Source organism: Lissotriton helveticus, chromosome 3_2, assembly GCF_964261635.1.
Source record: "Lissotriton helveticus chromosome 3_2, aLisHel1.1, whole genome shotgun sequence".
In the NCBI taxonomy this organism is placed as follows: domain Eukaryota; kingdom Metazoa; phylum Chordata; class Amphibia; order Caudata; family Salamandridae; genus Lissotriton; species Lissotriton helveticus.
In genome coordinates this window covers 389,416,671-389,441,027 of record NC_136062.1, presented here as the reverse complement: position 1 = coordinate 389,441,027, position 24,357 = coordinate 389,416,671, and the positions used below count along the sequence as shown (strand labels likewise).

At 40.9% G+C, this 24,357-nt stretch overlaps 1 protein-coding gene across 3 annotated transcripts in view; it reads right to left on the bottom strand.

Annotated features, from left to right (window-relative positions):
• CTTN (cortactin) overlaps positions 1-24,357 on the bottom strand; it is a 277,969-nt gene that overhangs the window by 77,087 nt on the left and 176,525 nt on the right. For all 3 annotated transcript variants that reach the window (XM_078684298.1, XM_078684300.1, XM_078684299.1), the window contains 3 exons: positions 21,030-21,085; positions 20,240-20,309; positions 14,958-15,106 (listed from right to left, as the gene is read on the bottom strand). In XM_078684298.1, the coding sequence (XP_078540424.1) occupies positions 14,958-15,106; positions 20,240-20,309; positions 21,030-21,085 (275 nt within the window). The remainder of the gene's footprint in view (positions 1-14,957; positions 15,107-20,239; positions 20,310-21,029; positions 21,086-24,357) is intronic.

Here is a 24,357-nt window from a genome sequence, read left to right as displayed (position 1 = left end):
CAAAGAGAACAATCAATCAAATGGAGAGAGAAGCAGGCACGACGTATTACAAAGGGGGCAAAGGGCTGCGTTAACTACCCTTCACTATCTGCAAAGAGAGAGTACTCCTAATAGAAATGAGGGGTGGGGGGCAGCATTCAAAGCAGATCAGTGTGCATAAACACAAAAATGTTTTTACTTACCACGTACTTGACATTCGACAGCTTATGATATTTGCTATTAAAAAACCATTGAAATTCACTGAAAAAACCATAGGTTATAGACCATATATAGTTAGGAATTAGCATTTAAAAAACCTTATTTTACTCACACAAAACCATTGAAATTCCATATATAGTTAGTTGCACTAACTATATATCGCGCACCCGCAATCCACTGCTGATCATGTCACATATTACATCATTCATGACATGGTCAGTGACATCACTGATGACATCACTGATGACATCTCATTTGACATCATTCTTGTGCTAATACGATAAACCTCTTCAGACTCTAATATAACCTTAGATACACTCAGTGTAAACAGACACTCACACACTGCCACTCATCCATGGAGTTACTCACACACCCAGTCAGTCATGCAAAGAAACAATCTCACCTCCATTTCTTCAACTATACAGTTAAACACACCTTACTTATTGAAACATATACTAACACATATTTACTCTCTTATACAATCCCTGATACAAGTTCACAATGATCGATACAACCACTCACTCATTCAGTGGCTCTCATGCACAGTTATTTATATATGCCAACTCTCACATGTACTGTGTTTTACATATGTACTTACTATGACATGTAGCATTGAGATATCCATTCACTCATCAATACACTCATGCACACAGTCAACTGCCCATGTAGCTGTTTCCACATGCACTCTTGAACTCATACACCTAGTGAATAAACTGCTCACACATCTATGCATAGAGTCACACACCTTCCAGCCACCCCCACACAAACTCAATCTCCCATAGAAATACTTGGGCAACCAATTAATAACACATATAGCCTCTCGTATAGCTAATGATCAACACATGCAGCAGTTTACAGAACAACAGACATAATGATGCACAAATTAAGACAGTTTAGTCACTAACCCATGCATTCAGTGAGACACATTTAATCACTCACTCATAGTCAGTCATGCACCTACTAAATCCTTCATCCAGACACTTATACATCCACTCAAGACATATTTTAACTTTACAGAAAAATACAGTCACTGGATGTTGTCATCAGTGATGTCATCAGTGATGTCATCAGTGATGTCATCAGTGATGTCACTGACCATGTCATGAATGATGTAATATGTGACATGATCAGCAGTGGATTGCGGGTGCGCGATATATAGTTAGTGCAACTAACTATATATGGAATTTCAATGGTTTTGTGTGAGTAAAATAAGGTTTTTTAAATGCTAATTCCTAACTATATATGGTCTATAACCTATGGTTTTTTCAGTGAATATATATATATATATATATATATATATATATATATATATATATATATATATATATATATATATATATTACCTACTGGCGGTCGCCAGTAGGTATATATAGTTAGGATTTTTTCTCTATGGGTTTTTTGAAAATTCTATGTCTAATAACTTTGGCGTTTGTGGACGGAATTGGCTGAAATTTTCAGGAAAATGGCACATTTTGTTTCTGAGCAGCCCTTGAAAATTTGGGGGGGGTTCGTCCAGTGGGGGCCGAGAAAAAAGGGGGGTCCCAAAACGTGTTTTTAACATTGAGTTTTCCATAGGGCGGTTGGCCTCACTTTTAGCCCAACGGCTGAATGGATTTGCACGAAACTTGGCAAAATTGTAGGGACTGGTAGCCCGATGTGCCTTTTGTAGGTCTCAATATATGTGCTCCAGTGGATTTTGAGAAATTAACGTTTAAAAAAAGATATATATCTGTAACAGCGGACCGGTTAGCGCTCTGGTTCGCGGACTTTTCGCGCAACGGAGCTTTGTGAAGCGAAGCTGATTGGTTCTCCGGCGTCTGTCAACATTCCAAACAGTCCGTAGCGGCCGCCATCTTGTCTCTCGGTAGGATCGAGAGACAAGAGGAGGTCAAAACAAAGGGGGAAATAACTATAAGGGGGCATAGTAGATCCTCGCTGACCCCCTAGGTTTGATGTGGAGGTTTTAAAAGGGCCCCGCGGGGCAAAAAAAAATAATAAAAATAATAATTGAACGGCTGAATGGATTTGCACGAAACTTGGCAAAATATTAGGGACTGGTAGCCCGATGTGCCTTTGCTAGGTCTCAATATATGTGCTCCAGTGGATTTTGAGAAATTAACGTTCAAAAAAAGATATATATCTGTAACAGCGCTCCGCTTCGCGTAACGGAGGTTTGCGAAGCTGATTGGTCATTCTGTCACTGGGCTATAGTTGGGCTACATCTGGCTGATATTTGGGCTACATTTGTTTTTTTGTGTGTCTGGCGGCCATCTTTGGGCTACATTGGGCTACATTGGGCTTCATTGGGCTACATTCGGCTAATTAGCAAATAGCTCATCGCAAACTAGGAATGGTAAAGAATCGCTATTTATTCCTTAAAGTTCGCTATTTAGGAAATGCAAATAACTTTGATGATACATATGGCGGTTCATCTCTAACAAGATAAGAAGCATAGGGATAGATTTATGATGACTGGCGCATCACCAGGGATGTGTTAGTCATTCTGTGCCGCTGTTCCGTCACCTATGGTGTGCTGCATTTACAATGCGGCGCATCATGGGGCAAAAACAGCACAGATGCGTGATGTATCTGTGCCGTAAAGGTGGCGCATTGCTGGAGTTGTATCGCAAGTGTGATGAAGCTCCAGCAAGGGTCGGGGGTGCCCCTGTCGCAGGGTTTCTGTTCTCACACAGAACTGTGGACAGAGGATTGGAACCTCGGCGAATTAGGGTGTCCCAAAACTCACGTTAGTAATCAAAAACTATTTAGCAAGCTAGGTACAGTGTCACATTGGATATAACAAACTCTCAATGTTTAGACAATCCAGAATATGAACTTATAGTACCTCAGGATACGTGGAACTCATGAACAGTCGGTCGTTATAGATTTCTTAGAAACCAGAACATGGAGTTAAGAAGAACAGATGTGTATTTGAAATGTTTATTTACTAATGCCGTCTTCTCAGGCGTAGTACCTTAGATAATAAAAGTACACATATTATCAGTAGCAAAATTACCAGCATAGTTACTAGTACATAAAAAGTGAATGGTGATAGTATGTTAACATGCTGTAAATGAATAAGAGTTAGCAACACTTATAAGCAGCCGCGGGCCGTGGAGGGAGTTACGGTGAGGCAGGGAGGCGGGGAGGGGGAGAAGCAGGGTGGAGAATACAAGTACACATATTATCAGTAGCAAAATTACCAGCATAGTTACTAGTACATAAAAAGCGAATGGTGACAGTATGTTAACATGCTGTAAATGAATAAGAGTTAGCAACACTTATAAGCAGCCGCGGGCCGTGGAGGGAGTTACGGTGGGGCAGGGAGGCGGGGAGGGGGAGGGGCAAGGTAGAGAGGGCTCCACCCTGCTTCTCCCCCTCCCCGCCTCCCTGCCCCATCGTAACTCCCTCCACGGCCCGCGGCTGCTTATATCTCACCCTCCCTAATACACATATTATATTATTTGCTAAGAAGGTCTCTTTGTGTTGGTTTAGGGCGTGCCCATACTTTAGTGTCTTAGATTTGAAGGAATCACATCAGCATACACCAGCTCTCTCTTCATGTGAACCGCATCAACTGTTGTGTATGTGTGTTCGGCAAAGCAATATAAAACCCGCCTCATGCCCAGAATTGGCAGAAGTTGCACTTATGTTATGAGTATGAAGTCGTGGAGATCAGACCTCATAACAATTCTGTATCGTGTTGTTCTTGAAACTTTAGCACTCGCTGTACAGATATAGTTTAACAAGTAAAGCAGATAGTAGACCAATAACATATTATTCTCATGTAAACCACGATGAACTACTAGGTGGAAAGCTAAAGCAACAACTAAGTGTCGTGTGCAGAAGTTGCAAAAAAGGAAAAATGGCGTTTAAACCGGTAATGAGCCCATGCTAACTTAACACGGTGTAAAGATATCCAGGACCTAGATGACACCTCCTCATGATCCGGAAACGAACTGAATAAGATAATAGAAGTGCCATCTCATGAGAGCAGATTGCAAGTTTATATGTGGACGGTCCGCAAGGTAAAGCATTAAAAACTAGGAAAATTCAATGCTAAAGAAAAATAAAACAGCCAAGTACTTTATCGAGTCTTAAGCCAATAGGCAAGGTAAATAATAAAAACTTGACAAATAAGTCAATGAATTGTCAATGAAATGCTAGTACTCAGCATATCAAACATGAAAAAGGTCTATGACATAACTGTGTATGCAAAATAAGCTGCAACAGCCTCCAATAGGAAGTCACCGTCTTCATCCGAAAACAGTTCAGCCATCCAATTTAAAAGCGGAAAAGAACATACGTGCTCTCCCAGCACCGGATCCTCTATCACCATCAGAGGACAGCTCGGTGGGTTTTCAAGAAAGCTGTGTTCTCGGTGGGTTTTCAAGAAAGCTGTGTTCCAAGAAAGACTGTGCTGCCGCCAGTAAATTCCAGGGACCAAGTAGTCCATGCATCAATGCCACAGCCATAATCCTTTCGCCAGGACAAATCAACTCGTGAGTAATGATAGGAGTCATCAGCTGATTAAAGTCGACGTCAGGAGAAACCGGTCCGCAGAGACACAAATCAATGGCCCAATCGAAATCACAGGTCAGGCAGTGAAATACAGGCTGGACACAGGTGAAGTAGGAGAACCGAAAAGATAATCCATATGCCGTGCTTAATATCGCCAACGGCATTGTGCCATAATATTCTAGCATGCGATTGCGGAACAGTGTCAGCAGCTGCAGGGTCGGAGGTTGCATAGGAGGGACATCCATATTTAAAAATGTAAAAAAGCACAAGAGCGTCCGGTGGTAATGCAAGTAAAAATGCCAATCCACGAACCAGAGTGCAGAAAATACAATGAAAGGGAGCAGGGATGACTCCAAAGATTTTCTCAAATGAAGTCACGAGACCACTGGTAACAACTTTAAAAAAGTGTGCCAGGGATTTTGTGGAGGATGCGTTAAAGATAGTCGGAAACATGTTGCTGAAATTGAAAGGCAAACCTGTGTACGGGTGTTCGCTATGTGAAGTACGAAAGTTTCACGGGCCGAACTCAAGGCCACCTCTCTCTGAGACAAAAGAGCTCTTATTCTTGTCATGCCGTTGAAACGTGTCCCAAGGTTGGTATTTGTGGCCAGATTGAAAACTCCCTATGTTCATGTGTGGGAGGAAATAGAACATTTCTGCAGCAAATAACCCGTTCACTTACTGTTACGATAAAAGGAATACTTTTAATTAACTCAGAACAATCTTCATTATTGAGCATCAAATAACTACCATTTTCCAACAACTTGAACGTGGGGATGATAGCAGGAACTGGCGTGCCTTGCAACACGCAAGCCATATTTGGTCGGTGTTTGTTGCATGAATCGTGTAACTGTATGTGCCTACACATTAGTGAATGATCTGGCGTCTCAGTGCATTCCTCTCCATTCAGATAAACTTCTTGATCATCTTTGAAACATCTGTATGTGTATGGAAGCGACCAGACCTCATGAACAAAAGCACTACCTAAAGGTTCATAAAGACCTATTGGTATATATTTCATACAATTTGAAAACTTATATAAAGCAAAAGGCAGCGTTATTAAACCGTGGATAAGGCATGTTGCCAAAAAACCCGCAATCCTCTGCTGATGATGTCACTGAGCATGTCATGAATGATGTAATATGTGACATCATCAGTAGTGGATTATGGGTAATAGTATCTCTAGTTTACTCCCCTATAGCTGTCTTTCTTTTAACATAAGTGTGTGTTTCCTTCCCTTATACTTACTGTTTTTGGTTCGCTTCCAGTTCGCGTACCAGCGAGCGAACTAGGAAGGGAACTAAGAGAAATAGAGGTTGGCACAGTTCCAAATATTGTACCAATTTTTTAATAACGGGGAGGTAGTTCTGAAAAGAACTTTTTTTTTTATTTTTCTGAACATTTTTTTACTGTTTTTGAATTTTTCGGAACAGTTTTATATTTTTTTGGGTTTTTCTTGGAGGGGGCAATGAAAACGATTCATTGTAAAGGGCTCAACAGGAGCAACAAAACAAAAAAAAGAAGTATTTATTATTTTGGGCGTTTCGGACAAACTTGCATATGATAGTCAATAGCTCTGTTGATCAGAGTGATGCTTCTTTCTCCGTAGGAAATGAATCCATCGCAAAATACGCAGGTGTGTTTTACTTCACCAAATCTCATTTGTATATTTGGCACCATCTCCCTGCCCTCTGGTCCCGTTACTTCCGGTACAACAGATCTTCTGGCCATAATAGGGAGATTATCTAGGTCGTTCCGAAACTGTGCAGCACTGTAGTTGTTAGGATGCCACCTAGTCATATGGCGATGCATTGTGTAGTTTCCGAAACTGTATTTTTTGTCGGTCCCTCTGGACAGTCTATCTTGACATATAAGGCAAGTTACGTATCTTGCATTTACTTTTTTCTGACCTTTGGGAATTTTAAAAAATTGCCAAATGAAGTTTTCTTTCCGGTGAGACGTCTTGGGCTGCTCAGGCAAAAACTGCCTCTCTTCGTGCTCGTCCTCCTGTTCCTCTTCTTCTTCTTCTTGTTGAATTACAACTTGAGCAGGTGGTCCACTCTTCCTTGGATGTGGTGGAGGTGGTGGGGAAGCACCAGCTGAAGCTACTAAAGAAGCCATTGCTCAGTGATCACAAAGGGTCTTTCTCTCACAATGATGAAAGTCAGAGTGAGGAAAGAAGGAGGGATTTTCATCATTTGGGAAAAACAAGAGTTCTCAACCAATCAAAAGTGTTCATTTTAGATTATATGACCTAGTCTTACATCATTAGGAAACCAAAAGTGAAATGAACCAATGAAAAGTGTTATTACCAAGTCACATGACTTGCTGTGTTTACGTTAAGCGCTTTGCAGGGCCTCCCGGTTTGCTTCCAGAAACCTGCGCTTTGGCACTCGCTTCGCGTACCAGTTCGCTAACGTAGCACGTCATATGACGTATCACGCGACAACGTGGAACGTCATGCGGACGGGAGGCGTCACGATGTTGTTTTCTAACGCGGCACTTGCGGTAAAGAAACGTTTACCGGCTCGCGGTCTATTTCGCGGCATCAAGGTCAGCTAACGGGAAGCTTCCCGATTCGCGAAGCGGGAACGAAGAAAAAAAAATATTTTAAAAAAAAATTATTCATAAACATATAAAATATATTTTTGGATTTAAAGAAGAATACATTTTACAGCTACAGATATTAGCTGTTAAAAAACCAATGAAATTCACAGAAAAAACCATAGGTTATAGACCATATATAGTTAGGAATTAGCATTTAGAAAACCTTATTTTACTCACACAAAACCATTGAAATTCCATATATAGTTAGTTGCACTAACTATATATCGCGCACCCGCAATCCACTGCTGATGATGTCACATATTACATCATTCATGACATGGTCAGTGACATCACTGATGACATCACTGATGACATCTCAAATGACATCACTGATGACATCACTGATGACAACATCCAGTGACTGTATGCTTCTGTAAAGTTAAAATATGTCTTACATATTGAAGAATGAGTGGATGTATAAGTGTCTGGATGAAGGATTTAGTAGGTGCATGACTGACTGTATAAGTGAGTGATTAAATGTGTCTCACTGAGTGCATGGGTTAGTGACTAAACTGTTTTAAATTGTGCATCATTGTGTCTGTTGTTTTGTAATCTGATGCATGTGTTGATCATTAGCTATATGACTAACTATATGGGTTATTGATTAGTTGCCCAAGTATTTGTATGGGAGACTGAGTGTGTGTGTGGGTGTCTGGGAGGTGTATGACTGTGCATAGATGTGTGAGCAGTTGATTCACTAGATGTATGGGTTCAAAAGTGCATGTGGAAACATCTGTATGGGCGGTTGACTGTGTGCATGAGTGTATTGGTGAGTGAATGGATATCTCAGTGCTACATGTCAAAGTAAGTACATATGTAAAACACAGTACATGTGATAGTTGACATATATAAATAACTGTGCATAAGAGCCAGTGAATGTGTGAGTGGCTGTATGGATTATTGTGAACTTGTATCAGGGATTGTATAACAGAGTAAATATGTGTTATTATATGTTCCAATAAGTAAGGTGTGTATAACTATATAGTTGAGGAAATCGAGGTGTGATTGATTCTTTGCAAGACTGACTAGGTGTGTGAGTAACTCCATGGATGAGTGACAGTCTGTGAGTGTCTGTTTACACTGAGTGTATCTAAGGTTATATTAGAGTCTGAAGAGGTTCATTGTATCATCACATGAATGATGTCATCAGTGATGTGATCAGTAATGTCAAATGAGATGTCATCAGTGATGTCATCAGTGATGTCATTTGAGATGTCATCAGTGATGTCATCAGTGATGTCACTGACCATGTCATGAATGATGTAATATGTGACATCATCAGCAGTGGATTGCGGGTGCGCGATATATAGTTAGTGCAACTAACTATATATGGAATTTCAATGGTTTTGTGTGAGTAAAATAAGGTTTTCTAAATGCTAATTCCTAACTATATATGGTCTATAACCTATGGTTTTTTCAGTGAATATATATATATATATATATATATATATTCACCACAAATGCCTCTTGCATTGGAGAGTCACACACGATGTCGTGCCCTCCGGCTTATTCTTGCAGTCAGTCTTTCCAAATGCGCGTTTGTTTTTTACAGCTTGCCTACGCGTTTCAGGGTCACAGCCCCTTCTTCTTGGGCGGCGAGTCATCACACAAGAACCAGCACGTTTGGTTTTTCGAACTTTATTGACATGCCTACCTAATGGGTGTGTCCGTTTGGCGCCCATGGCATTGTGGGGCATGTAGTTCAAGGTGCCAGCGATTGATCCAGTTTGCAGATAATTCAGGTGTGTTTTCTCGCAAATATTATTACTTTAAGGTCTCTTAGTGAGTTGCACACTTGTAAGGCTGACTAATGTGCATTTTGAACATCGTACCGTTTGCAGGCTGAAGGTTCAGTACTGACGGCTTCATCCAGCTGGGACACTCCTTTCGCTCAGCCGGTGATGGTGCCCTCTCCCACGGCTGAGGACCGCCGCGTAACTTTATTCACCACAAATGCCTCTTGCATTGGAGAGTCACACACGATGTCCTGCCCTCCGGCTTATTCTTGCAGTCAGCCTTACAAGTGTGCAATTCACTAAGAGACCTTAAAGAAATAATATTTGCGAGAAAACACACCTGAATTATCTGCAAACTGGATCAATCGCTGGCACCTTGAACTACATGCCCCACAATGCCATGGGCGCCAAACGGACACACCCATTAGGTAGGCATGTCAATAAAGTTCGAAAAACCAAACGTGCTGGTTCTTGTGTGATGACTCGCCGCCCAAGAAGAAGGGGCTGTGACCCTGAAACGCGTAGGCAAGCTGTAAAAAACAAACGCGCATTTGGAAAGACTGACTGCAAGAATAAGCCGGAGGGCCGGACATCGTGTGTGACTCTCCAATGCAAGAGGCATTTGTGGTGAATAAAGTTACGCGGCGGTCCTCAGCCGTGGGAGAGGGCACCATCACCGGCTGAGCGAAAGGAGTGTCCCAGCTGGATGAAGCCGTCAGTACTGAACCTTCAGCCTGCAAACGGTACGATGTTCAAAATGCACATTAGTCAGCCTTACAAGTGTGCAACTCACTAAGAGACCTTAAAGAAATAATATTTGCGAGAAAACACACCTGAATTATCTGCAAACTGGATCAATCGCTGGCACCTTGAACTACATGCCCCACAATGCCATGGGCGCCAAACGGACACACCCATTAGGTAGGCATGTCAATAAAGTTCGAAAAACCAAACGTGCTGGTTCTTGTGTGATGACTCGCCGCCCAAGAAGAAGGGGCTGTGACCCTGAAACGCGTAGGCAAGCTGTAAAAAACAAACGCGCATTTGGAAAGACTGACTGCAAGAATAAGCCGGAGGGCCGGACATCGTGTGTGACTCTCCAATGCAAGAGGCATTTGTGGTGAATAAAGTTACGCGGCGGTCCTCAGCCGTGGGAGAGGGCACCATCACCGGCTGAGCGAAAGGAGTGTCCCAGCTGGATGAAGCCGTCAGTACTGAACCTTCAGCCTGCAAACGGTACGATGTTCAAAATGCACATTAGTCAGCCTTACAAGTGTGCAACTCACTAAGAGACCTTAAAGAAATAATATTTGCGAGAAAACACACCTGAATTATCTGCAAACTGGATCAATCGCTGGCACCTTGAACTACATGCCCCACAATGCCATGGGCGCCAAACGGACACACCCATTAGGTAGGCATGTCAATAAAGTTCGAAAAACCAAACGTGCTGGTTCTTGTGTGATGACTCGCCGCCCAAGAAGAAGGGGCTGTGACCCTGAAACGCGTAGGCAAGCTGTAAAAAACAAACGCGCATTTGGAAAGACTGACTGCAAGAATAAGCCGGAGGGCAGGACATCGTGTGTGACTCTCCAATGCAAGAGGCATTTGTGGTGAATAAAGTTACGCGGCGGTCCTCAGCCGTGGGAGAGGGCACCATCACCGGCTGAGCGAAAGGAGTGTCCCAGCTGAATGAAGCCGTCAGTACTGAACCTTCAGCCTGCAAACGGTATGATGTTCAAAATGCACATTAGTCAGCCTTACACGTGTGCAACTCACTAAGAGACCTTAAAGAAATAATATTTGCGAGAAAACACACCTGAATTATCTGCAAACTGGATCAATCGCTGGCACCTTGAACTACATGCCCCACAATGCCATGGGCGCCAAACGGACACACCCATTAGGTAGGCATGTCAATAAAGTTCGAAAAACCAAACGTGCTGGTTCTTGTGTGATGACTCGCCGCCCAAGAAGAAGGGGCTGTGACCCTGAAACGCGTAGGCAAGCTGTAAAAAACAAACGCGCATTTGGAAAGACTGACTGCAAGAATAAGCCGGAGGGCAGGACATCGTGTGTGACTCTCCAATGCAAGAGGCATTTGTGGTGAATATATATATATATATATATATATATAATAAATATATAATAAAAATAAAATAATGGAGGAACTACAGTGCTTGAATCAGGGTGGCGAGATGTAAGCTAATTAGGTCAAAATTGTTAGTCTTGGGAAATAAAATATCCCAAAATGAGGAAGCATGGTTAAATGCCATTTCCCTATTAATTTGGGGCCAAAATACAATTAAAATATAGAGGCTTATTCCTTGGAAATTCCATTGAGAGCATACACAATGCTAACTTTTGTCCACTACTCAGGGAAGTTCAGAAGGAACTCCAAAGACTGACAACTACTCACTGTCATGGCACAAACATATTGCCTAAATAAAGAGGACAACACTCACAAAAATCTTATTTCTCTTACAACAATAACTCTTTAAGTAGGCCCTCAAATCTGATACAGCTATAAAGGGCACGCCTTGTAGACTTGGAGGGAGAGAAGATAAAGTGAATTGGCTTCAAACAAGTTTTCAAAAGAAGAAAGTGAATAAAGGAAGTGTAGGTGTCCCTGATCTCACAGAATACTATCCGCCCGCACCCTTAAACTACCTCCTTGAGCAGTTGAAAGCCAAAACATAGTATCACTGGTGCTTCACTGACGGCATTCTTGCAGACATCTATTTATAGGAGGCTCTTAGGAAAGATTTGAAATATACCCACCGATAACCTACTAGATTCCCCCAATCAATAGAGTGATCATCTAAATATGGGCGGCCATAGGCGAACTCGTAGGCATTACATAGGATGCATCACCATTCACCCTGTTATTTGAGAACCCAGACTTCAGACCAGGGAAAGATCGGGATGGTTTTATACTATGGTAAGAAGCTAGATGAATCAAGAATTTGACCGTGGGTACTGAAAAAAGTAATATGGGAGTCTGCCTCTCAGTCACTCGCCAATTTTGAAAATTGTTCCAGAAATTGAAATGTGGTGCATGTGATCTCAAAAATATACTAGGTACTCATTGAAGTAATAGAGACATGGAGAATCCTGCTCAACTCATCTATAAAACGGAGGTAGTTATCAATTGGTCAAAGAAGCAAACAAGAAGAAGACTTTAGCCCAGAACAAATCCAAGGGCATTAAACATGTAAATGCAAGAGAAGCAACTAGTAAAATACTAGATTGCTGCCACTAGACTAGATAGTCCTCTACAAGCCATAACAGAAACTCAAGTAGTACTGCAGAGACGGTCATCATGCAGGAACGATCACGCATATACTCTGGTACTGCCTTAAACTCAGCACTTACTGATAAGCGGTCATAAAAGTATTGGGAGTAGTATGAGGAGTTTTGCTATACGGAACTGCAGTGCGAACTGCCATTCGCACTACACGTCCTGCCGCTCGGGTAGAAATTCTACCCGAGCAGCAGCTCGTAAACTTAGTTTTCCCTGGCACTAAAGGGGAACAAACTCTGCACTACGCGGAGCGGAGTTTTGTGTACTCCGCGAGCTCCGGGGAGCATGAAATGCAGAAAACTCCACAAACTCAGCGAACGGGGCGGCGTTTACTGCCTAGGCCTCACTAATACTCCCATTCCAGCATGAAAGGGAGAAACTTCCAAAACCCCCAACACAAATGAAATGTAAAGGTAAGTTTCTGTTCAAGTTCGGATGCTTCCCCATAATCTGTTGAGGGTCTTCAGCTGTCCAATGCATGGGTGATTGTTTTCCGAAGGCACACTGTCACTACACACTGGAATTTGTGATAGGCAAGCTTCTCAGGAGGAAAAGCTAAAAGGTATAAAAAAAAACTCTTTGCTGGACAAAGATTTTGGAAGATTGAAGAATACCAGGGAATCAGATTCAGATTGTGGAATTCTAAGAAAGCAAGGAGTTAGGATCAGTAAGTGGAAGGAGCGAGAAATAACAGATTTGTTACAACGCACCTTGCAACCATACTAAATCCCTTAGATAGTAATAGAACAGAAAAAGGTAAGGATGGCAAATACCGCATGACATGAAGCAATATATTGGAGAAAGTCGGGAAGAAACAAAGGGAAGAACAGCCAAGATAAAAAGGATAAGACAAGAGAATCAAAACCTGAAGTGGACCATATGTGGAGCTGCTTTAAAAGAGAGCTACAAACCCCCAGGCAGGGAACTGCCTTTTTTGAGTTCAAGACAGAAGTTGCAGCAGCCAGAAGTTGCAGCAGCCAGAAGCCCACGAACACGAGAGAAGACAGGCCCAGGTGAGAGACTTTCCCAAACTGCAGCTGCGCACTTCATACAGAGTCTCCTGAGGTCCAGGTACCTCTGGACTCCACAACATACAGGAGTTCTCGTGCACCCAGGCAGCCAAGAACCCTAGGAGGCAACAAGTTCGTCCTAGGGATGGAAATGATAATACATGTAATTTAGGTCGATGACTGGGGCTTTGAGAAAACTTTGTGATAGTACTTTAAGAATCTATAAACTTGTTCAATACTAAAGTAAACACAAAGGAAGACTTTCCATGACTCTGGGACCATTTCTGAACTTCAAAAGTAAAAACTTACACAAGAAATGAATTTGGGAAAGCAAGGAAGGGGTTAATGAAAAGGGATGTTCTGTCTGTAATATCTTAAAATTAAAATGTATTCAAACCAAAAATATCTTCTAATGTTATAAGAAAAAATAACCAAAGCCATGCATACATTAGGATGATTGGACTGAACATGATCACAATGTTGTCAGACTGGCTCAAGTATGCGGTTACATTTTATTAGCTACTGAGGTATGGCAAAGTGCCATTCAGAAAGGGACACTGATGTATTGTAAACCATGCAGGAACTCTGAGAATGCTATGACTGTGACAGAGTAAAGACACCATACATTGCCAGCTGAAATAAGAACAGAGCCAATTGAAATGACCTACCGTAGAAAACTGAAGACTTGGCTTTTTCCCACCAGCTGAATATACTATGCCTTAACCCGCTGTTATAGGCCATGGGGTGGAGGATTGAATTCTCCCTGACTCATCCCTCACTGTCTGCTACCTGTTAGCAACTAGCGCGGCTACACACCGGCGGTATAACCATGCGCTTTATAAATGGATAAATAAATAAAACCCAAGCATGGAGCCTAGGTGTGCTCCCTGCCGAATAGCACATAAGAAACTGCATATGGACATAAAATTAGATCCTCTCTGCTGTGAGACGTAAAGGGAGGGATTTTAGACTGAGCTGCGTCATGACCTACTGAAAACGAGTGGATCTTATTTTCACCTTCACCCAACATTCATTCATCAATATGCAATTAATTACAGCTGCCTACCGCATACAGCTTTGTCCCAATTGTACTTTGTAGATCACCTGGTGTTAGGAGCAGCATTATTGGGAGAAAAACAGTATAGTCTTGCCAACAAAGAGGTGTTTAAGTTTGGGAGAATTCTTTAGTGTTTGTAAGAGTAGGGTGACTATACCGGTCAATTTTCATGACATTTCCCCTGCCAAACACTGTTATCAAAGTATGAAGCCTGACAGGCAAGAAATAATAACATGGCTATTGTTGCAGCTAGAATTAGAAGCAAAGCATGTGTGAGATGGAGGTTCTACTAGACCCTGTGGTCAGTGCACATGCTCACACTGAGAACTTTCCCAATGCCATCAAAAGAACACCCCTGCTGAATAAGCTTCCAAATTTTCATGAGCACCAGGAGAGGTAGTTCCATTTTGTTTAGTTGGAAAGAATCGTAGTAAGAAACCAAATGCCTGCAACAGATAATGCAGATATATTGACCGCTTCCATAAAATAATTTGACTCCACTAGAAGATTTAAATACTACGCACCTCAAGCTTCCTTCTGGCCTCTTCTTGCTCCTGTCGGTCCTTCGCCATCCTCTGAGCTCTTTCTGCGTCTGCCTTCTTTCGGTTCTCAGCTTCATTCTCCTTAGCAATATTTTCGAAGTTTGCCCTGAGGTTGCTTGTTTTATTGCTGACTGCAAGATACCATGGCAAGGAGAATCAAGATGCAGACTTCAATGTAGAAATATTTATACCATGCAATTACAGGGATAATATGCTTCCATGCTATGTCGTAGAGGATGACAATTTAAATGCATTACCATGCTTTTCTATAAAATTGTGGAATAATTATTCTCAAGTATAGTTTGATTCTTAAATAAATGTATAAACAATAAAACATATTGCCTCCCAATAAGGGTATAAAATATTTACTGTAGTATATAATGTGCAGTGGCCTATGAAAATCTGGCAACTTGCAAAACTGTCTTTGGAACAAGATTCTTCAAAAAAATGTGAAACATTTATTTTAACTAAAAAGTCTTAAAGGGATAATACCCCCTCTGAAAGTGTTTTAATAAAGCCTACTTTTTGCTGGATTGTTTTGGTACTTATTTGTGACTTTGTGAACATCTCAACGTTAGTTTCAGATTGAAAAAAAGATTACTATGAATAATAAATAAGCATGTTGTAGAAAAATGCCTCTTTAGCATGATCAACCTATTTTGTTTGTAGAATATGGTACAAAGAGCAGCCAAGACCTTGAAGTAAAATGTCACTAGTGGACTGCAGCACCCATTGTGCAACAGTGACAGTGTAAACATGACTGCAGGCCTACCCTTGTAGCTTGGCTGTGGCAGTTTTAAACTGCAATTTGGCCAAAATTAACCCTTTAAACAAGTCAACACCTTCCTTTTAACTATTAATAAAGTCACGCCTATGTAGGCTGTATATGCTCCAAGGTAGGATGCATGCTAATGAAAAGTAGGGCATGTAGTAATGTAATGTTACAGATGTCCTTACAGTGAAAAATGCCCAAAAGCTATTTTCATTCTAGCAAGTCTGGCTGTTACACAAGAAAGCACTAGATTACATTAGTACATTTAAGAATGCTGATTTGGGAAAAGTATTAAAGAAAATTTACTTTTTAGAAAGTTACTGTTTTCCTGCCTAAAGCCTCTGGTGGACCATTTACATGAGCTCCAAATAGCTCATAAATAGTCCCACTGATGAGTTATGAAGACTACACCCGACAGGTCAAACAACTTGGGTATGGGGAGGTGTTTCTATCACTCTGGCATAGTAGAAGGATATTCATTTAGGCTGTTCTCAAGAACTAGATCAACTTTAAAGATACCTACCATGTCACAGGGCAAAGCTGGCCGACACTTGGGCAGAGTTCTTCATTTTCCCCTAAGGAACCGATCCCAGTGAGCGAGGCGCTGCCCCAAAACTGGTTTGAATGGACTACAGAGGAGGGGTTACTCATTTCCCTGGACGCTTTCTGGCACTATTTACTTAATTTTTTTAAATTAAATATTCATATCTCCGTTTCCCTTATTGGATTTATGCCGCTATTATGTCATTTTATTCATTAAATTATTCTCGGTTTATAAATTGGAATAGAATTTTTGTTGTGTTTTCAATTTTTTCAATTTTAACTGGACTGGTATTTGTAAATGCTTTATACATTTTCTTAAGTTAAGCCTATCTGCTCTTTGCCATAGCGATCAGAGGTTGAGCTCAGATTTAAATTACTAAAATCTATACTGGACCTAACATGAATAGTCCCTGTTAGTTGGATGGGATGGTAGTCCACCACAAATAACAATCACATAAGTATATTTTGGCTTTACTGTAGTATAAGTGATATAGAAATAAACAACAAATAAGTATATTTTGGCTTTTAACACAAAGCGGCTAATGCCCTCTACTGTGTGGGCTGGGCATCTTAGCGGCTTTTGGATTCTCTGGAGAAAGCGGAATTAGGATGATTCAAATAGAAGTTTTAGCCAAAAGCTATTGCGATAATTAATGGTGCGGGACCCCTGCTTGCAACTATCCTGACTTAATATGTTATTTTGTCTGCCTTCACCAGCACTAACCTTTACCCTAATCCGGACCTGGCCAGGTCCCCACCAACATCATTAGCTATAGGCGAGGACCTTATCCATTCGCTAACCGAGAAAGTACAACTGAATAGTAACTCGCTAAGGTTAATCCCAACCATGGCCCTTGCCCTAACTCTACCCCTTACCCTAAACGTGTTCTAAATCCAAATAGAAATACCTAATCTACCTTTTCAAAGCCTACCACTGACCCGAGTTGTGCTAACACAAGCCTTCACTCTTTTGCCACCTTCACAAGGAAAATGTTACTTACCTGTAAACATCGGTTCATGCTGTGAAGTAGATTCACACGCACTGCAAACTCCTGCCATCTAGTTTTGAGTTCAGAATTCCACTTGACTCCTTCCTTTGTTCACAATGTGCATGTTCATGGACTCTAACCTAGATTGTTTTTGTTTTGCTCTGCCGGTGAAAAGATAAATGTGGAGTGGATCAGTGCTCTGCGTATTCTTAGTTAATATGCATCCAGTTCAAACCTCTAGCCTGCTTCTGGGGAGGACGATATGTGCATGTGAGAGTACAGCACTACACGCTACAGACAGATGTTTACAGGGTATGTAACATTTTCTGTTAGTGTTATGTGTAACTGTAGATACACATGCCTTACGTCAACTGAAAAGCGGTTTCCTCCTTGCACTGGTTACGGGTGACGATGATGCAGACCGTTCTCAATACAGTCCAGCCAACCATAGCTCACTGATGAGCTAATATGTCCACACGGTAATATGTGAAAGCATTTTGTGATGCCCAAGAGGCAGCTCCGTAAATATTAGCTAATGGAATGTCACCCCTGAAAGCACTGGTGGATCCCTTTTTATGCGTAGCGTGTTCCCTGGGAGGCATGGGAAGTACACATTTAGCCTTTCCATAACATGTTTGGATGCACTTAATCCACCTTGTAATCAGCCTGACCTTTACAGGGTTTGCAAAGGAAACAAACGTGGAATAGGCTTTTGAAATGGTTTAGTACAGTCAATGGAATACATAGGCGCCAATTTAACATCCGAAGCATGTAATGCCCTTCCCACTGTAGAATCAGGTTGTAGAAAGTGCATGAGCAGCTGAATTGTCCCATTGAAATGAAACGGTGATACACCTTGGCTTGGAACTATGGATTTGTTTTAAGGACTGGACTATCACTGTGAACTTGTATATATGGCTCTAGAATAGAAATGGCTCGCAAGTTGCTGATGCACCTGAGCGAAGTTCTAGCCACATCAAAAGGCACTTTCCAGGAAAGGAGCTTCAAGTCACAGGTGAAAAGGTAAAAAAGTGTACAACTTTAAGACTTGAGAACCACATTGAGGTCAGACAGGTGTTCTATTTGGGGGTATAACTCTCTTGAGAAGCTCCATGATTAGCTTCATCATGAAAAAGAATATGATGAGTGTATCTACTCTTGCACATTTCTATTGGCACAGTAGCCAATAGAAGGGATAAACATGCTTGTAGATGTAGACAAACAGTTTGGTTGCCTAGCATACATGAATAGTAGGACTATGTCCCTCACTCAAGATGGCAAAGCAAATTCTCTGGAACATGAAAGTACCCCAACTCTAAGACCTGAGATGCCAGGCAGCTAGCTTGAATGTCACGAGTCTGGGTGCCTGATTCACCAGTGAGAAGGTCTGGCCTGATTTATCTCATTTTTAATTTCACGGGGACTTTTTCCCTCTTTTTTGTGATATACACAAAACACTATTTTCACCTTTTTGTTCTGGACACAACAATTTTCTTTTTAGGTGAGATAGCTACCTATGATGAGTACCAACCAGCAACTCCAATGGTGTAGCGCACGTGAGGTGCAATCTCACCTGTTCAGAATGCTTTTTGGGGTTTTTGTTGGATATACCTCCGTTTAAGTGGACGTATATTGTGTACACATTGACTGACAACCTCAAAGACTTATTAGAAGAGCTATAATGTTCTGGGCTATAAGGATTTGGGATAATACACAAGAAAGAAAATATGCCGAATATGACCTTCTTTATCGGTCCGGAGCGCTTCGATCCTCATCCGAACCCGATGGCGGAAAAAAACAATCTAAGGATGAAGCCGATGCGCACTAACACCAAGAGGAGGAGTCATCTATGACGACAAAGACTTCTCCAGAAGAAAAACAAGTGCAATCATCCGAGCCCAACACCAGATGGCGATCTATTCATAAATGTACCATCTGCAGCCCATATGCCTCGAACATAAGGGTTTTGATGTGGCATATAAACTAAATACCCATTCCCAATCCTATATATGAGAAAATGTCAAGCCCATACTGATCAGGTCTTCTTGGTGTTAATCCATTGCTTCCCAGGACAATTTTGCCAACTACATAATCACCAGAGAACAAAGGACACTATTAGAAATGGCTACATATTCTTAAACAGGAACTACAGGAAACTGCCAGTTATCCAGGAAGCAGATGCGTTGAGGGGCTACCAGGAGAACAGCGCGGTCATAACCGCCATGTTTGCACACTGTAAACCACCATGAGATGTAGCTGTACAAGAAAGCATTTTTGGCATAAAGATCCTTTAGTGCCATTCAGTCCTCATCAGATAATAAACAAAAAGTAGCTGAGTAGTTAAGCAAACCGGTTATGTAGAGAGGGAAAATGCCAGGAAGAGACATAAAAGTGTGCTGCATACGCCACTTTGGGTGCCTTTTACCTACCACAGCTAGTACCCCATTAGTTGAGAAAGACTATTATCTGTCTTAGCATTCAGTTCTCATTCTCAAAAATAACTCAGCAAAAAGACATTATGCCCTATGCACAGATTTGACATCTATATTTCAAGAACCTACCCAGGAGACTCACCCGCTCATCGGACGTCTCTATTGGAACTGCTTGGGCGCCATCAGTTACTGCTCCCTAATGTACAATCATTTCCAATGGATGCAAGGCTTTTGCCCAACAAAACCCACCATCAACAAATTCACCAAGACACAACGGGAAACATCTGATGACATGAGCATTATCGCATGTACTTCTTTGCCATCACTCATATGGATTCCTTACCAATGACTTACAGAAAGTGGTTATTTCAAGAATGCCAAACTTGGTAACTAGTTAATAACATGTGATGCACTCATTTATGTACAGTAAGGACATTCAGCATCTGCATGATAACTACAAATATCAATAAAACTGAAATTCCGTGGTAAAGCTTTTAAACAATTGGTCGATTGAAAAATACCACTTACCAGCCTCTACAGGCCGTGTTTTCTGATATGCTGAGGAAGGTTTTTCTATGTCTTCAAAACTTAGCGCATTCTAGTACGAAACAAATACGGTGTTACCAGTGTACAGCAATTCAAAAAGGTAATGAATTATTCTTTCAAGGTCCTCAAATAAATTCTTGTGTTATCTTGAAGAATCCCTTCATATATTAGAAGTATAGCTAAGAACCTTTACAATTGGGAAAACTGTGCAGTTTTGCTCTCTTCGAGGCTATGTGTCCCATCCTATAAAAGTAATTATATTTACTTCATATGTTTGTTCAGTAGGATATTACCCTCTCAGCTAAAGTGGCAGGTGCATCACAATTTACAAATTAGAATCTGTAGTAATTGGTGTTAGAAACCAAAGCATTTCAGGATAAGGTTTGGCACAAAACTCTAATGACTTTGCACTCGTATAAAAATACATATTGCCACAATTGGGAGGAAGTTGGCTTAAACATTAAGCACTTCCCAAAAAATTACAGAGGTGGGACTGCTTCACATCGGACGTTTTTAAATAACTTTATAAAGAATTTACACAACTTTCCCAACAACATATTCAGGGATGTGTTTTAAAAGTAGTTTTTCTTACTTCAAGAAATATTTGTTCTATGGTTACATCTTTATGACACGTATAACAACATTTTCAAAATTAGCAACCTTGTTTTGAAAATAACAAGCAACTCCTACAAATCGACCAGCACGCTATTATCAATGGTACTAAAAGGTAGAGCTTCAAAGCACACTGGGAAAGAGTTAACAGCCTCCTCACCTTGTCCATTCGATCTTTCTGTACACCAAACTTCCCGCCAAAGCCTTTTGAGTGATCTATTTTTAGGTAGAAAAAGAGGAATGGTATTTAGAGTCTGCTAAGATGTGGATAATATGTAAAAAAAATAAAACTACCACCAAGTAAACTGTTCAATTAAAAAAAAGCCTAAAAAACTTTAAACTAGGATTTGTAAATGACGAGATCAATGAAAACTAGATTCGAATTTATGTATATGTATATAGTGGTGCAACAGTGACTTTAGTTATCATCAAGCCACACTTCCCATTGATACATTCTTTTGGATTGCTAATGACGCCCGTACTATTTGACAAATCTGTAGGAGCCCGAATAAACAAACCTGTATCTAATAAACAAATATACCTAAAAATAAATATATTTATATAAACATACCTAATAAATCTGTAACTGCCCACAAACTAATCTGAACAGCCCTAGTAAAAAAGTGTAGAAGGTATGTTATGCCTAGTTCTGAGCGGATACGTCCTTAAGGGGAATAAAGTTGATGTGAGATTGGAAAAAATTCAAATTTCCCATTCACGCCACAGGAAATGTATCTTTCTGCTACAGCAAAAATTGGAATGAAAGCAGAACTTCACTGACCAAGTACTTGTAAAAATTTGGTGTAAATCTGTTCAGCAGTTTGACATATTTGTTTCGGAAAAAAGTGCCATGTGTGAATTGAATAATTAAAGTTTAGATATATATATATATATATATCTCCGCCTTTGAACTTGTATGCTGGAAAGTAGTCCGTTCTCTCAACCACATTAAAATTTTTCAAGAACGCGATTAGCTGTTGAATGCCTTAAATATATTTTTCCTTCAGCTTGAAACTAAGGAATTCAGTGTTATGAAAACAATTTCGCAGAGATACACAGAAGCAGTTTCTACACACCAGAAAGGAGTAAAAAAATAAAATCAGAGACATGTGGAAAAATTGTAATCAAATCATCTAGAAATGCACTTACCATTTGTTGATTCCATATTTTGTGTAATTTCTGCAAGCATGCAGCCTTATTTTACTCTGAAACAACCACAGTTTTACCAAATTCACAAGTTTCAGCGAATATGTGATTTTCGAAAATCAATTGTTTTTAAATAAAATAAACGCTAAAGCCATCAAGAGTTTGCTTTAGTGCAGGCTTTGTGTAGGAAACGGAAGTGTGAAAGGAGTTCAGGGGCCGGCGACAGGCTGGTGGCAAATTCCTGCTCTGCATGCCCCAAAACCATTTGCAGCGCATAACGGGTACACACCTAGTGTCTGCAGTACACGTGTAAAAAAAAAAAAAAGTAGTAATATTTCAGAAATTCAATGAGAAAAAAAAAGTCATGGTTGAGTGAACGCAACCCTGAAAAAGCCCCGATATTTGCCAACTATTTCCAGAATACACAACAAAACTCCACTAACTGTTGGCAGGCAGCCTTTTTTTTTTTTTTTTCATACACCTGCGGCACAGTGGGGAAGGGGAATCAGTTATGGAGTGTGTTCTGTGTTTAATGTAAAACTGGGAGGGTTTCAGGTTTGAATTCACTGAAACATACCAAACAATAAATGGTTATATTTTTGCCATAGAGAGGGATAACAAATTGATAGCGGTCCACTACATTTCTAATGATCGATCTACACAGGAAGGGACATCACTGGATTTCTCTTCATGCATATTTACAAGAAGTGACATTACTTGTTTTCTAACAGCGGGCTTTAAAAGAAGGTGCCAAGCAAGAGAACTTAATTTACCGTCATCCAATTGCACATTATCCTCCAGGACATCACGTCCTGCCTTTTCCTCACTTCAATCAACTCTTCAGGGTATCCCCATCAAAGTGCATTGACTGTTTGGGCATCTTAAGGGCAGACACAGACAAGGGTATTGCAAAATTTGGGTCAGAAGAGCCTTGGGAAGAAACCCCTGTTCCAGTGAAAAGTACAAGAAAAGAAAATCATGTGCGTCAATCAACACACCATACCACCAATCCCTACAAATCATATCCAGTTTTAGCTGGGCCACTCACAAAGCATTGGCACAATACACAGACCCAACATTGTACACATTGCATTCACTACCACAAACCCCCAACCTACAATAGACACATACCAACGCATGCTCATTAGCAAGAACTCTGTAATACTGTACACACCAGTCATTACAGATAACTTTTTTACCCTTCACAAGCATGATGCTTCCGTCATCATCAAAACATGGTGCACGTCCCCATCTTCGCACATCCAAGATGTCCTTCCTACATGCTACAGCACCCATCCTGTGGACCACACATGCAAGGGAGGAGGTCTCACAGGTACTACACCCTACGCAGGCAACAACTCCATGGAGTTGTTGACATTTTTATTTCCAAACATTGGGGAAGCTTCATTGGTAGAGGATGGCATCAAGGATTGGCCCGCAAGGGGGATAGTGCAATGTTTGTTGATTAATGATCTGAGAGCAGCTAAGTTAGCGAGAAACGTTATTCTATTTTCCCAGCACTGAACAATAGAAGTACAACCCAGCATTTCTTCTATTTAACTATTCTATTCGTTTAGCTAAATTTTCTGCAAATTAAATCAGGGGTGTGAATTACAGAAAATAATTTAGAGTGAAGACATTTTTTCGTTAAAATACAAACGTTAAAACTATTTTAGGGTAAAAGTTCAGACTACTTCCTTCCATTAAGGAGACACGGTCTCAGGGTTGCATGAGAGTATCAATTTAACACTTTTATATCTTTGCTGCACTAATTTTTTAACTGTTCAGTAGACGGAATCTCCGAAATGACATGGGTGGTGGTTCGGAAAGCAGTGGATTTTGGGAGGGTCTTCTCATATACAACAGTACCATTTAAGCAGGTGCCTTCAAACCACAACCAAGAAATAACTAAGTATTAAACAGGTGTAGGTGTGGGTTTGAATTGGATAGGATTACACTGCTGCACAATGTTTTTGAAGGCCTGTAGTGGGCACAAAGAGTCTAAAATATTGAAGTGGCTGAAAAGGGACTGACTAATATATAAGTAACTCCTTCTGCTGTTATACACATTCATTGCCTCTAATGTATCAACAGCCCTCAACATGGTAGTGAGAATTTCCCTTGAGTTTTTTCACAATACACTTCCATCTAGGAATAGACAAGCTACCCATAGCAAGAGCTTCATAGGAGGAGCGAACAGATCCCAGCAGAGGCTTCCATCACAAAACTCGGGGCACACATGTGGTGCAATTAACACAGATGTGTCTCTGCAGCACACAGCTTTGTAATCAAAGAAGACACTCAAGCTTCACTATGAAATCGTGTTCAAAGCGATGCACATA